Genomic DNA, 13,961 nt, shown 5'->3' with positions numbered 1-13,961 from the left:
CCGTACATACTGCCAAGCCCTGCTGCGTAGCATACACCCTAACCCTTCCTTGTCGTCACTAATTGTGGACTGGGAATTTCAACCAGCCCCACCTCCCCAAAGGAGCTCGAGGGGTCGAGATTCGAAGCACACAAGGGACTGAACGGCAAGGAATTCAAGACGCCTTCTGCCCGCTTAAGGCGCTCTACTGCAATGGACATCACCAAGTCGATGGTCTCCCTAAGGGAGAAGGCCTTGCTGTACGGCGACTACTCGACATACCGGTCGCAGCTATCGGGCAAGCTGCTCAACTGCCGTAAGAAACTCAACATCGCGACCAAGAACCGCGGGAGATTCAACCCCAGGGCCCCCGTCACGCCCGAGCAGATCGCCGAGAATCATGAGTATGCTGAAGTTCTGTCTTTGCTTTCTCGGCCACTGACTGACCGAGTGTCTTCCCCCTAGATACGTTTACCTGCAGCTGCTGACCGCCGAGCGAGCGTGGGCCCATGCCATGTCCATGAAGACGTCCCACTCGGCTGACACCAAGGGCATGACGAGCAAGGCTCGGTCACACGTCGTCTCGCGACTGGAAAAGGCCGCACGCACTGCCGAGGGGCTCTCGGAGGCCCTTTCATCCCCCACCAGCGGCGCCTCCCCTACGGACATCCTCGATGCTCGCGCCTACGCCGCCCTGCTTAGGGGAGCCGCCCTGTTCGAGAAGCAGAGCTGGGAGCCTTGTCTGAAGAGCTACGCTGTCTGCCGTATCATATACAGCGCCCTGGCGACCTCCGCTAGGGGCGACGCCTTCAGGGATCTTCTTTCCGAAACCATCGACCCATCGATTCGCTACGCCGCGTACCAGGCGAAGATACCCCGGACGCAGCCCATCGCTGCCATTGTACGCAAGGCTTTTGACCACGCCGACCCGGAAGTGGTAGATCGAGTCAAGAGCCTGAATCCTGCTGTACTCGAGCACGGCGATCCGGACGCAAGGAAAGGAGCTGAGGGCGCTCCGACGACCCTGGTGTGGCGTGGAAGGGAAGTCAAGATCGAAGATGCCGCGATCGCGATCGCCTGGGCTGCTGTAGGTACCGCAAGGGGTCAGTTGGCCGAGAAACTGGCATCGGCTGCGTCATTGCATCCCAAGGACATGGCCGGGGCATACGACGAGATCCTGAACGCCAGCCAGGACGCTGTCGATGCCACGAAGCAAGCCATTGATGAGCTCAGGGCTGAGGGAGTGACGCAAGGTGATCCGCGCATGCAGAGCCTGCAGATTACGCGGACAGCGGTGAACTACGAGATGATCAGCTGGCGCATTGGCCGCAACAGGGTCCTTGTTGGCGGAAATGATGGCATGAAGCTCGAGTTCGGCGTTCCTTCGCGAATAAAAAGACAGGCGGACGAATCAACAGGAGACAGGAGCAAGGACGAAGCTCCCGGTCGGCAGATTGCGAGGTTGAAGGAGAAAGTCGTTCTGTACGATGGCATCTTGCAGAGTCTCGAGTCCATCAAGGAGCTTCCTGGCGTGGCAAACGACCAGGAGTTGTCAGCACGGCTAGAGGCTACATCGCAGTACTTCACCGCATTGAAGTATGTTCCCCCTGTAACACCACCTCTGCATCTGTCCCCATAGGAACTAACTGGTTGACAAGATGCCTCGCAATTGCCCGCTCGCACGCCATCGCAGGCAATGCCGTCAACTCGCTCGCCCTGATCAAGCACGCCCTCGATCAATGCAAGGCTGCGGTCCCGGCCCTTTCCAGCCAAGAAGAGGACGCCTTCGCGCCCCGCAACATCCAAGTCACCAACCGCGACATGAGCCTGCTTCATAACACCCTGACCGGGGAGTTACAGCGCGGCCGTGCCCTGGTAGAGATCTTCAACCAGACTAGAGCACCACACACTCCTCAGTCGGCAATGACAGTGTCGGCGAAGCCCCTGTCTAGCCAGTTGTCTGGCTACCCCTCCGGCGGGGTCGACCTCGACAACATCGTCGTCTATCCTCCGCGGCTGGAGCCCTTCCCTGTCAAGCCGCTGTTCCTGGACGTAGCCTGGAATTACATCGAGTACCCGCACAGGCGGGAGGAAACTGGTGTGAAAGAAGCAGCTAGGGCGCAGGAGAAGGCCGGCTCGGCAACAGAGGCGAAGCCCCAGAAGCGGGGCTGGTTTGGTTTCGGAAGGTAATCATTTCTATATACCGGGGGCGAAAGGTGAAATGCCAAGTACAGACCGCTTTAACGCGGATTGCAATATACACTTCAGCCATCTGCTCCTCATCGAGCATCGTGCAAAGGAAGCCACAGCAGCCTCGGGTAGCCATCTGTCTACATTGCGCCACAGGTACAAAACCATGTACAGCTATAGGAGTTGCACACATGTATGCGCGATGCCCTTGCCATTGCGCTGCCGCTGACGGACCCTGGACGCAATCGAACGGATTAACCACAACAGCAACAATCACAACCGCCCCGAGTCTGGCCCTGGATGCGTTGAGCGGACATACAAAACATCATCAAGCAGCAAGTTATTCCTCATGTCACGAGTCACTTAGACGGCCGCACATCGATCGAGGCACCGGAGAGTGAGGGGGGAGTCAGATTACATTGTTCTTGTCATCGTGTACATCTACAAACACGCCGTGTGCCAGCTTTATCCAGCCCCCATTCCCCCGTTCCAGCCCACCTTATCATCAGATTCGTGAGATGATCCTGCCCAAAACAAAGCAGCAGATTTTATGCTCAAACGCCTTCCGCCGCCTGCGAAGTAAACACGTGGATGACCCTCATGAGTGTCCAGCAAACGCAAGTTATGAATACAGAAATATACACTGGAGGACACCGCTCCAACCTAGTCAGACACACGAGAAAGAAAGTTGAGGGGTATAAAAGGTCAATGGCGTGGTATGAAGTTTTAAGGCTTGTTCTCGTCCTTCTTCTCACCCTCAGCGCCCTCCGTGCTCTGGCTGGCCTCACCAGAGTCGGCACGGGCCTTGTGCATCTTGTCGAACAGGTTCAGGCTGGCCACCTGGAGCTCATCCGTCTTCTCCTTGATCTCGGCCGCGGTCGCAGTGATCTCACCGGACTGGGCCTTGGCAACGAACTCCCGCAGAGACGTGATCTTCTCGCGGATCTGGTCGGCCTCGCTCTTGTCAAGCTTGTCGGCATACTCGTTGAGGGCCTTCTCGGTGTCGTTCACAACGCTGTCGGCGCGGTTGGCAGTCTCGATGACAGCCTTGCGCTCCTTGTCCTGCTCGGCATACTTCTCAGAGTCCTCAACCATGCGTTGAATCTCAGACTCTGAGAGGCCAGAGCCGGAGGCAATGGTGATGGATTGGTCCTTGTTGGTCGACTTGTCCTTAGCATGGACGTGGACAATCGAGTCGGCGTCAATGTCGAAGGTGACCTCGATCTGAGGCACACCACGGTGAGCCGGGGGAATGCCGACGAGCTGGAAGTTGCCGAGGAGCTTGTTGTCCTTAACGAGCTCGCGCTCACCCTGGTAGACCTTGATCTCGACAGCAGTCTGGAAGTCGGCGGCGGTAGAGAAAACCTGGGACTTCTTGGTGGGGATGGTGGTGTTGCGGTTGATTAGGCGGGTGAAGACTCCGCCGAGGGTCTCAATACCAAGCGAGAGAGGGGTAACGTCGAGGAGAAGCAGGTCTTTGACCTCACCGGAGAGGACCGCACCCTGGATGGCGGCACCAATGGCAACAGCCTCATCTGGATTGACCGACTTGGCCGGGTCACGGCCGAAGATGCTCTTGACGGACTCCGAAACCTTGGGCATGCGAGTCATACCACCGACGAGAATGACCTCCTGGATATCCTTGGCCTGCAGGTTGGCATCCTTCAGGGCCTTGCGGACTGGCTCGACTGTCCTCTTGATGAGGGGGTCCATCATCGCCTCCAGCTGAGCGCGGGTAAGCTTCTGGTTGATGTGCTTGGGGCCGGAAGCATCAGCGGTGATGAAGGGGAGATTGATATCGGTCTGGAGAGACGAAGACAACTCGATCTTCGCCTTCTCGGCAGCCTCGCGAATTCTCTGGATAGCCATGCGGTCGTTGGAGAGATCAATTCCGGACTCCTTCTTGAATTGTTGGACGAGATGGCGAACAAGGTGGATGTCGAAGTCCTCACCACCAAGATGAGTGTCACCGTTGGTCGACTTGACCTCGAAGACGCCGTTCTGGATCTCGAGGACCGAGATATCGAAAGTACCACCACCGAGATCGTAGACCGCAACAACACGATCCTGCTCCTTCTCCAGACCGTAGGCAAGGGCGGCGGCTGTCGGTTCGTTGACGACACGGAGGACGTTCAGGCCGGCAATTTGACCAGCATCCTTGGTGGCCTGACGCTGAGAATCGTTGAAGTAGGCGGGAACTGTGACGACAGCGTTCTTGACGGGCTTGCTGAGGTAAGCCTCGGCAGTCTCCTTCATCTTTTGGAGGACGAAGCCACCAATCTGCGAGGGCGAGTATTTCTGACCGCGGGCCTCAACCCACGCATCGCCGTTTGTGTGCTGGACGATCTTGTAGGGGACCTCCTTGATATCACGCTGCACCTCGGGGTCGGTGAACTTGCGTCCAATTAACCGCTTGGTGGCGAAGAGGGTGTTTTCTGGGTTGACGACAGCTTGGCGCTTCGCAGCAACACCGACTAGCCGCTCGCCGTCCTCAGCGAAGGCCACAACCGACGGTGTTGTCCGAGCACCTTCCAAGTTCTCAATGATCCTGGGTGTCTTGCCCTCCATGATGGCGACGGCAGAGTTTGTTGTGCCTAAACAATACTGGCATGAGTATCTGATTGGGCCATCACAAGTGATAGCGACTTACCAAGATCAATACCGATAACAGCGCCCTTGACCTTCTCATCTGTGGACTCAAACCGCGAGAAGGCGGGCGTCCTGCGAAGCAGGCCCGAGGAGCGGGAAGCTATTGAGCTTGCCCTGGGGAGCTGCACGCCGCTGGAGGTTAGTATCGCATAACCCAGCTGACAGAATGGATTGTCGGAGGGACTTACAGCACGCGAAAGCCGTGTGGCCATCATTGTGATTGAGTTCTAATTAAAACGAATAGCACTTTAAGCGGGTTCACAGGTCCGCGAAGGAAGCAAACCACAGACGGATGGGAGTGTGGAATTTGATCGAGATGAAGGGAGGGGAGTGATAGAGGATCGGTAATGGTCTTTTGTATGGGAGACGGGGAGTGAAAAAAAAATTCAGAGGCAGCATCGAAACCGTTCGAAAACTGACCGTCACCCACTCGTTTGCTAGCGGGTGGGGCATCTATCTCAAGCACGGACCGTGAGAGGTCTCAGGCTGCTCCGCGTTCTGCAAACGCGGGTCAAAACCCGGGACGAGGAACGACCGGGAAATCCCGTGACTGCTTGTTGCAGCAAAAGGTACAGGCAACTGAAGTACAGCACGTCCTACACTAATAATAAGTTGCCATGTGAGGTACCCATGTTTTGTGGTGCCCATGTATTGTACTGTACATGCCCGTACAATCATACCTCGCATCGAAGTAGTGCTGGGTAACCTGTAAGTTACCTAGGTACGGAGGTATCAACAACATCAGCGGCAGCACATCAGACCTTTTGTTGGTTGTGCCGCACTTGGTAATCAATGTGAGCTCGCCTCGGGCTACTAACTGTAGTAGGTCTTTGCACTCTTTGATAGCTAGGAGAACTTAGGGAGTCAGTTGCTCATCAGCTATCTTTTACCTACTACCTACCTAAGTTTCGCTGTTCTGTCACCGTTTGCCACACTCTGGTTGTTGGCCCTCGCGCAACATTTAAGTTGCGTTCTACTCCACATTTGCCGGCGATGACGACCATGTCGTGATGCGCTTTCTTCCCTGCTCTCCAAAAACGTGTCGCCCGACTTCCTCGACAGAGCTCTTTAATTCACAAAGCTGCAGCGATCTAAATCAAGCCCAAGGTCTTCTTCGCCTTCACCGCAGTATCAGCCCTCGTCATCCTTGATGGTCGCATCACGCTAGCCATCCGCCAAGACTTCGGCACAATGGCCGTCCAAAACCTACCGTACGAACGAATCTGAACATGAACACATCGTCGTATGCTGGCTGCTGATTGGCATTTCTTCATACAGCTACAACCCGACCGAGGACCTTGTCCTGGCGAACCCCCGACGACACTTCCGCACCGGTGTCCGCTGGCAGTACGTTTGGACGGACCCCTTTGAGCGTCAACCGTACTACACCTTCGTTCCCTTGTTTGTCTAACGCCTCGTTCTCAGACATTGGCAGTTGCGGTCCCTCATCGGGGTTGATGGGCAGAATACTGTCTATTTTCCAGTCCCGAGCACGGACAATCGGAGCTGTTATATTCAGCAACTGAATACCAAGACACACGAGACCGAAACCGTCAAACGATTATCTTTCAATCCCAGGTGTCTTGTAGCGCGGAATGGCTGGGTGTGCTGTGGAGGCGAACTGGGGATATTCAGTTCATTTCGTGTGGGGACAAACATACAGAACAACATTCAGCCCGACGACCAGCTGCCGCTCTCGCTGAACCTGAACCTGTCGGAGGCCAACTCCTCCATGCTGGCGCAAGCCCGCTCCGATAAGAACGTTGTGGCACAGAGCACTACCTTTGGGAAAGAAAGGGTCAATTGCATCACACTCTGGTTCCCACCGACACTTGTCGAGCCGTGCGAAGGGGCATACCGACAAGGCGTCGCCGTTCTAGCCCACAATGACAGGTCTGTGATGGTGGTCAGCCTGCAGGACCAGGAGGTCTTGGATAAGATCACGTACCCCGATTATATGAACCGTGGGGTCATATCTCCCGATGGTCAACTGCTCATCGCCATCAGCGATGATCCATACCTCTATGTGCACGAGCGGAAGGCGAAAAGCGGCGCGACTAGCATGTTCTCGCGTGCTACCGATCGGCCGGTGTATGAATGGAGTTCTTGTGACAGGATTCAACTTCGGAGCCAGAGGAAAGATGATCAATCGGATAACAGGTTTGGAGGGCCGTCCCCTACCGCAGCAGGCGGGTCTAATTCGCAGATTGCTGACTGGCAGCAGAGGGAGCTTCGCAGCTTGCTTTTCCAGCACCGGAAGATACCTCGCAGTGGGGACCCAGTACGGGACCATCTCGATATTCGATGCTACAGCCCTGAATGTGGCTGGAGCCGAGGCCCTGCTGACGACATTCGAAACATCGCGGCCCAATGCAGAATTTGGTGCGGTGCGAGATATGGCGTTCTCCCCCGGCACCACCGACGTTCTTGCCTGGACTGAGGACCGCGGCCGCGTTGGCGTGGCGGATATCCGTACAGGTTTCGACGCTCGCCAGATTTTGTACCTTGATAGGGAAAATGACTTTGAGCATTTGGCGGTAAACGATCGAAGTACCATCGACCCTCGTCTCCTGGAACAGCGACTTGACCGGAGTGAGAGTGTATTGTCGAGCTTCGCCAACGCCCTGGACACTTCCGTCGATCTGAGTCGACACAACCGGCATCCAGAGGGGGAAGGAGCACTGGCACGCTACAACGTTCCGCTAACCGCGGAAGAGACAGCAGTCTTGGAGGCGATCCAGGATGTCCGTCGACGCCAGCACTCGTCGACAACATCAAACAGAGACGGCAGGGAGAATGGCAGCACCAGCGGTGGCCACGATGGAGGCGGCGGCGGATCCGCTGCCAGTACGAGGACCCCATGGGGCGAGAGAGCGGCTAGGACAACGGAAAGCCCCCGAACAAGAGAGCGTACAGCAAGCGTGTCACGCGCCGTTAACGAGATACTGGATAATATACGTGACCAGAGGGAGCGTATCCGGGATACCCAGGAACGTCTGCGGGCCCGAGAGGATCCGCCTGCCGAGAGACGCCGGTATGCAGCCAGCCCCTTCTCTGGAAGCACCGCCGCCCTAGGGAATGCAGGACCCGGGGCTAGCGGACGCGGATCGCTGATCTCACGCCTCATGTCAAACGCGAATCCCCATCCTCCAGGCAGCTGGGATAACGTGGAGGCTTTGTACGACCCCTCACCCGGTGGCGATCCCCCTCACGACACCGTGCCCTCATTTATTGTGGATTTCAGAGGCTTTGCTGACTCGGCGCGGCGGTCTAGAGCGACTTACCTCATGCGAGAATGGGAGGAGACTCCGGCCCGGCGCGTTTTCGGGACCTTCGTGTCGCCGCACTCCCGTCCGGGGCCGTATGACACGGCCGGACTGTCTTGGAGCGACGATGGGGCTATACTGTAAGTGATGTCCCTCGGTAATTGGCAAAGGTCCGTTCGGGGATCTCTAACATCTTCCCAGCTTCGTTGGAGCTGAGAGCGGCGTTTACGAGTTCCGTGTCAACCTTTTCGGGCGGAGATTTACCCCGAGCATCACTTTGTCTTAGGAAAGAAATGAATGTTCTGACTCGGCATTGCATGGGTCCGGTGTTATGCTTGGCGTTCGCGGCATTTTGGCAACCTCATTAGGAATATCCAAGGTCGGGTTAGGGACAAGCGAAAAGAAAGCCCAGACTGTAAACAGCTATGGCGGGCGTCGCTAGGTTTAATAGGATCAAAAATCGGTTACAGCACGCAACGAGGACCAGGCAATACTCGGGTTGATCACAGAATGGCTCTCAGCGCGCATTGTGTATTGTGTTTCGAGCTTACGTATATAAAAGTCTCCTGACTCTCTCTGCTATCGCCAGGCAACTCGTGAGCCCCGGGCTCTCAATGTTTAGCAGGTTGACCCACCCTTGGTAGCCCTCCTCCTTCTGGATCACAAAGTCCACAAACCCTTTGCCGAGCGCCACAGCGCCTTGCCTCCCCAGCTTCGGCCGTATGCCGGCATAGTCGGGCTGCAACTGGGTCTCATCCAGTCCCGGGAGATACTTCTTCACCTCCCGGACCGTCTGCGCCAGCCGCGACTGATTCACAACCAAGTCGTCTGGGGAGTCAACCCACTCGACATCCGGCCCGAACTTGATGCGCCCGGCCAGGTCCAGCGTCAGGTGCGTCCCCAGCCCGCCGTGACCGGGCTCCGGCGCAGGGTAGATCAGCGTGCTCACCCTGGGACTCGACGCCCCGTAGGAGAAGTAGTTCCCCTTGGCATAAAACATCTCCCTCCGTCGTTCCGGGGGGACAATCATGTTGTGCACGGCCACCGCGCCCAGGCCCGCAGAGTTGATCAGCGATCCGGCTGTTACCGTCGAAACCTCCCCGGTGGATGCATCCCGCACCCTGAGCTGCCATCCCTCGTTACCGTTGCTGCCGAGAGGAGTGATGCCCTCAACAGCACTGCTCAGGGCGAGCGTTCCGCCCGCGTCTTCAAACCGTCCGAGCAGGCAGAGCATCAGTGCATGGCTGTCGACGATGCCCGTCGTGGGGCTCTCGAGTATGCCCTTCTCGGCCCGCACAGCGGGTTCGCGCCGCGAAGCTTCCTCGGGGCCGACCCATCGCATGGGGACGTGGATCTCCTTTGTGCAGAAATCATGGATCTGCTGCAAGGCCGCCAGCTGGGCGTCGTTCTGCGCGACGATCCATTTCCCCGTGCGCCGGTGCGGTATGCCATGGGCAGCGCAGAAGGAGTAGAGCTGGTCCTTGCCGCGGATGCAAAGCTCGGTCTTGAGCGATGATGGCCCGTAGTAGATGCCCGCATGGATCACCTCGGAGTTGCGCGAACTGGTTTCGGTGCCGATTGCACCGTGCCGTTCCAGCAAGAGGGTCGAATCGCCGGTCCGGACAGCTAGCTCTTGCGCTATGGCGAGCCCGACTACGCCGCCGCCGATTACCGCGTGGGTGAAATCGGCCTTGGCAGCCGGGGGCCGCGTGTGGGAGAACGGGCGGGAAAAGGCATGCTGCTGGAATCGGATGCCGTTCGTGATCAAATCCGGTGTCTGTGCCCAGAACGACGGGTGCGGCAGCCTCGGGCCGGGACGCATGGCTTTTCTCCCCCTTCGCTCGAGGATTTAGCAGGCCCGAGGATACGTTCAACGATTGCTCAGCACCTTGCGTGAAATGACATATACGAAATACTGGTACCATTAGTGTAGGAGTTGGTCTCCTGATCGACTGATTTAGTTCCGGCCAAGGCTCTGAAAGGAAATGTGTGGGTGGTCCTGATCCAGTATTTCGCCCCTGTTCCGTGATGGTGCTGCTATCGGTGCGGTCTGCTGTGGTCTGGTTCAAGTAAGGGCGCGTGTCATTGCGGCTGCAGACCCGCCGAGACGGCCGGCGATGGGGAAGACCAAACCAACTCTTGACTATACATAGTAGTAGCGCTGACACATTATCGTTCGAGGCAGCACTGAGCACTTGTCAGCTGGGTCATCGCGGAGATCTGTGGCAACAAAACTATAGCCTTTTGTCGTCACGGTCTTCTGCAGAGTATGTAAGATGCGTAAAGTTTTACATACAGGTGTCAGGTATTGTACAATACATACCCGTAACTAAGGTAGGGTTATTGAGTGGAATTGCGCCGGCAACCAATGTCCGTGGCTGTGACCTGTTGTTGCGTCACATGGGAGCTCCCGACATCTAACCACCCCACCGTTACGAGATGGCTTAGGAACATACATACACTTCACAGTGGAACAACAAAGCATGCCACCACTGCACTCTCAACCGACTTGAGCAAGGAAGCAAAGGACTGGCCGATGAGAAAACATCGTGCAACCTCTAGCTGGACTGTCAACCAACGGCTTCAGTTTCGCACTGCTTCTGAAGTTCTGACATTAGCCAAGCAAACATTACCCTATCGGTTAATCGTTTTTGGGCAACTTGCAACCCGTTACGCCCATTTCAGCGATTGTTCAAGTTGCAGCTACCGAACCCGGCGTTTTGTCGGCTCACTGGCGTCTGCTCGCACTGCCACGCAGTCACCGACTCTGCATAGCATCTGAACTGTAGCCTAGCAGGCCAGAAACCGTCAACTACCGCCGTAATATCTTCCAGCTCGCCCGCCATGGCCAACGCTGAGCAAGCAAATGTCATGAATGGAGATGGTCCTCTGTCGGCCTCTCCTGCAAGACACCCATCAATCTCCCTCCAGGCTGCTGCCACCCTGAACGCTGGTTTACAGCGTGAGGCGCCGGTCGAAGGTATAGATGCATCATCATGGCGCTGTCACACCTCGGCGGTTTGACTGATAAATCTTTACAGGTTTAAGATCGCCAAATGTGCCCTTGTCTCCTCGTCATCCCTCGCCAAGCAGTAGTCGCCGCCGTTCCCAGGTCCTCATGAATCTTCAGATCGCTGATCCTTCGATGCCGGCACCCGGCGAGATCGTCTCGGACAACCAGCAGAGCAATTATCAAGCATCTAGTCCCCGTACTGTTTCTGCCTCGCCTCGCCTGATTGCATCACACCACAATCGAACTCCTAGCCTTGGCGAACTACACCAGGAACTGGAGAACGAGCAAGAGTTCCAAGTCAACCGACTCCTCGCTGAGATCCGGCGGCTGCAGGAGCAGCTCAACCGCCAACAGCAGCAGAACCAGGCCCAGAGCGAGTCGGCAGTTTCGGGAGACGAGGCATCCGACCGAGCTGTACCCCTTCCGATATCGACTTCTTCGCCGCGGCCGCTCTTCCCAAGCTCTGGTTCTCTCCCACGGTCGCCCGTCTTCCCGCGTAGCTCCTTTGATATGGCCCGAGGCGACTTGCGTAACCGCTCGAGAACCCCGAGTCGCACCGCGTCGCCCAGGTTACGCTCCACTTCCATTAGCGCAGACAGCGGGGAGCCGTTTGTCTTGGGAAGCCGCGATGAAAGCGCCTTCTATCAGGCGGAGTCTCAGATGCTTATTCGCGAGAACCAGATGCTTCGACATCGAATCCGGGAGTTGGGTGAGTCTCGGTTTTACACGGCGTCATCAGTAGTTAATGGGACCAGTTTGCTAACTTCCTTACCAGAGCGGCAACTCGGAGAGCTGCAAGGCTCCGGTGCGCCACTTGCGCACGAGCCGTCCCATTCTTCACATTTGAACCGCTCAGTGTCGGTCTCCGGAGATGAATCGGCTAGGCAGACGTCCACTCCTGCTTCGCAGCCGGCGAACGACAAAACAGAGTAAAGATTGGGCAGCCACTGGCCTTTTCGCCTGACGCCAGATCTCCCCGACAGGGCTGTTGCGAACAACACCTTGGATGGTGGAGGTTGGCGGCCAGGCCGAAATACTTGAACACCCGACGTTGCCTGTCGAGGCCCCTTGCAACGGCAATTATCGGATTTCTTTGGTTTTCCTTAGGGGATTGCGCCAGTTTCCTGTAGAGGGTAAAGCAACATGGCCGGGAGTTCAGGTGTCTGTTTTCATTCATGATGAAGTGACTCAAACCCGCATATGCGTTGTAGTTGAGGCATTCTTCGTTCTCTTATTGATGGATACGGGTTGTATCTGGTCTGGTACTCAGGGGCGACTACCTTAGCGCACTGGGAAGAGATCGGTGTGTGGGGAGTGATGTTCGACTACTAGTATAGTGTATGAGTACGAGGCGAGCCTGTTGAGACGGTCAAAGCCCTGTCTTCATGTTTTCTTCTCTTGCCTTGTTTCTTTTTCCTCTTGCTGTTCTCTGGAGTCATATCCCTGATCGTGTGTCACGTTGCGCACTCAGTTTGGAAGCATTGCATGGTTTCCAATGAACAGCATCAAGTCCCAACTTCGAACGATCCCTGAGAGGAGCGCAAGTGAGGACGGGTAAAGGCCGAACGGTTTTGGCTTGCTTCAATGCCACGGTGTTCCGCTTGCTTGCTCCCGAAGGTTTGGAACCGGCCATCACAGTTGAGATCTCGCACCCTCCAAAAACGCCCCTTGTTCCTAGTGGAGTCGTTCGCTCGGTAGGGCTGTCTCGCCGACTCCGGGTCCCGCCGGCCTTGACAGCCTTGAATAGCCGAGCCGACAACCCTGCATACCCGACATCTTGACGGTTGGCATGACCACTGATGATGTCCTCTTTCCATCTCCCAGGGCGGTGAAGTGAGATGTACATAATGAGAATACCGTCCTTGAGTTTTTGACGGCTGAACGAGAGCACTGTCGTGATGAACACCTGCACAGCAACGACCGAGATAAGGTATCGGTCCCGAGGGAGCATGCCTCAGGCAACAGATTGACGTTCGCCGTCATCGAATCAACATTCAGCCCAATTTCGGGGCGAGCGGCGCTAATGCAGGAACGCCGAGAGCCGGCACCCGAGCCCACCACACGGCTGGATGTGCGGGTGCCTTACAGCTCACGGTGGCTGGGTCTGGGCTTTGTTGTTGATCTGTTCAACGGCGTGTTTCGGGACGATACGACACCCAGTAGGCTGTCGTCAGGTTTGCTTCCTTGATCCTTCGGCTGCAGTGAATTTGCGCCCTACCGTGATCTGGATCAGAGATCATCCATTGTCTTGCCCGTTTCTCGAGGCTCGTTCTGCGAGCCAGGAATCAGACGGGTCGCCGCGTCCAGGAATACCCTACTCCTCGTCTCATCCACGGATAATTGCTTGAGCTGACTCTGTCGGATGCGGAAAACTGGCGAAGCGAACAGTGCAGGAAGCCGGTCAACAGATTTTTATTGTGTAACTTCCGGGTTACGATGCATCGCAGCTGAGAGTCTTAGATTACTGTCTAGGCGGGTGGATAGCGAGGTACCTAGCAGACTCATGACCTAGCGGGTTTGACAGTGAGATGATCGTGAGAGCAAGGTGATGCTGTGCGGTACGGGGAAGCCCAAGGTCGTTTCATATCCCCACTTACCATGCACCCGGAACGAGTCCCGGAAACCGAAAATACAAAATTATAAGACATCCTCGTCATGAATGCCGAAAGGCCAGTAGGGACCAGTCATGAACTTTGCTTTCTTCCTTTCCTTTTTTCTTTAGGCACATCAACGTACGTCTACAGATCATGATCGAGCTTCCATCTAATGTAGAACTCAACCAGAACTTGCGGCGGAGAATCTTTGTTGCCGACTCGGAAATCCTTCTCACCAAAGCGACGAAAATTCAGATCATCGTTCAGGTT

The 13,961-nt window shown here is 56.2% G+C and overlaps 5 protein-coding genes across 5 annotated transcripts; 3 read left to right on the top strand and 2 right to left on the bottom strand.

Moving 5' to 3' along the window:
- The first annotated feature begins 95 nt into the window (after positions 1–95).
- Positions 96–2,567, top strand: B0T15DRAFT_432085 (uncharacterized protein). The gene is made up of 3 exons (XM_062865748.1): positions 96–383; positions 445–1,575; positions 1,638–2,567. The coding sequence occupies exons 1-3, from the start codon at positions 193–195 to the stop codon at positions 2,167–2,169; spliced, it is 1,854 nt and encodes a 617-aa protein (XP_062722744.1). The 5' UTR covers positions 96–192; the 3' UTR covers positions 2,170–2,567.
- A 1-nt stretch (position 2,568) lies between these two features.
- B0T15DRAFT_432082 (heat shock protein 70 family) lies at positions 2,569–5,234 on the bottom strand. Its single transcript, XM_062865747.1, has 3 exons — positions 5,007–5,234; positions 4,820–4,940; positions 2,569–4,763 (listed from the first exon to the last, which is right to left on the bottom strand). Exons 1-3 carry the CDS (start codon positions 5,031–5,033, stop codon positions 2,896–2,898), a joined length of 2,016 nt encoding a protein of 671 aa, XP_062722743.1. The 5' UTR covers positions 5,034–5,234; the 3' UTR covers positions 2,569–2,895.
- A 775-nt stretch (positions 5,235–6,009) lies between these two features.
- Positions 6,010–8,370, top strand: B0T15DRAFT_484201 (uncharacterized protein; the record flags this gene model as incomplete). Its single annotated transcript, XM_062866215.1, has 6 exons — positions 6,010–6,029; positions 6,097–6,165; positions 6,244–6,909; positions 7,043–7,996; positions 8,093–8,224; positions 8,286–8,370. The coding sequence occupies 6 exons, from the start codon at positions 6,010–6,012 to the stop codon at positions 8,368–8,370; spliced, it is 1,926 nt and encodes a 641-aa protein (XP_062722742.1).
- Positions 8,371–8,631: 261 nt separating this feature from the next.
- B0T15DRAFT_566594 (FAD dependent oxidoreductase) lies at positions 8,632–10,507 on the bottom strand (the record flags this gene model as incomplete). Its single annotated transcript, XM_062870700.1, has 2 exons — positions 10,234–10,507; positions 8,632–9,822 (listed from the first exon to the last, which is right to left on the bottom strand). Exons 1-2 carry the CDS (start codon positions 10,252–10,254, stop codon positions 8,632–8,634), a joined length of 1,212 nt encoding a protein of 403 aa, XP_062722741.1. The 5' UTR covers positions 10,255–10,507.
- A 421-nt stretch (positions 10,508–10,928) lies between these two features.
- B0T15DRAFT_484199 (uncharacterized protein) lies at positions 10,929–12,030 on the top strand (the record flags this gene model as incomplete). Its single annotated transcript, XM_062866214.1, has 3 exons — positions 10,929–11,064; positions 11,126–11,806; positions 11,873–12,030. 3 exons carry the CDS (start codon positions 10,929–10,931, stop codon positions 12,028–12,030), a joined length of 975 nt encoding a protein of 324 aa, XP_062722740.1.
- Between the last annotated feature and the right edge of the window lie 1,931 nt (positions 12,031–13,961).

The sequence above is a fragment of the Chaetomium strumarium genome (genome assembly GCF_033439665.1).
Source record: "Chaetomium strumarium strain CBS 333.67 chromosome Unknown B0T15scaffold_3, whole genome shotgun sequence".
In the NCBI taxonomy this organism is placed as follows: Eukaryota; Fungi; Ascomycota; class Sordariomycetes; order Sordariales; family Chaetomiaceae; genus Chaetomium; species Chaetomium strumarium.
Note: the sequence above shows the minus strand (reverse complement) of the source record. Positions and strands in the feature narration are given on the sequence as shown.

Excerpts from the sequence above, each read along its gene's own strand:
- B0T15DRAFT_432082 (XM_062865747.1), bottom strand. The coding sequence starts at position 5,033 with ATGATGGCCACACGGCTTTCGCGTGCT. Across the intron at positions 4,941-5,006 it reads CCACACGGCTTTCGCGTGCT|CTCCCCAGGGCAAGCTCAAT; the intron begins GTAAGTCCCTCC and ends AGCGGCGTGCAG. Across the intron at positions 4,764-4,819 it reads TGTTATCGGTATTGATCTTG|GCACAACAAACTCTGCCGTC; the intron begins GTAAGTCGCTAT and ends AGTATTGTTTAG.
- B0T15DRAFT_432085 (XM_062865748.1), top strand. The coding sequence starts at position 193 with ATGGACATCACCAAGTCGATGGTCTCCCTAAGGGAGAAGGCCTTGCTG. Across the intron at positions 384-444 it reads CAGATCGCCGAGAATCATGA|ATACGTTTACCTGCAGCTGC; the intron begins GTATGCTGAAGT and ends TCTTCCCCCTAG. Across the intron at positions 1,576-1,637 it reads CAGTACTTCACCGCATTGAA|ATGCCTCGCAATTGCCCGCT; the intron begins GTATGTTCCCCC and ends CTGGTTGACAAG.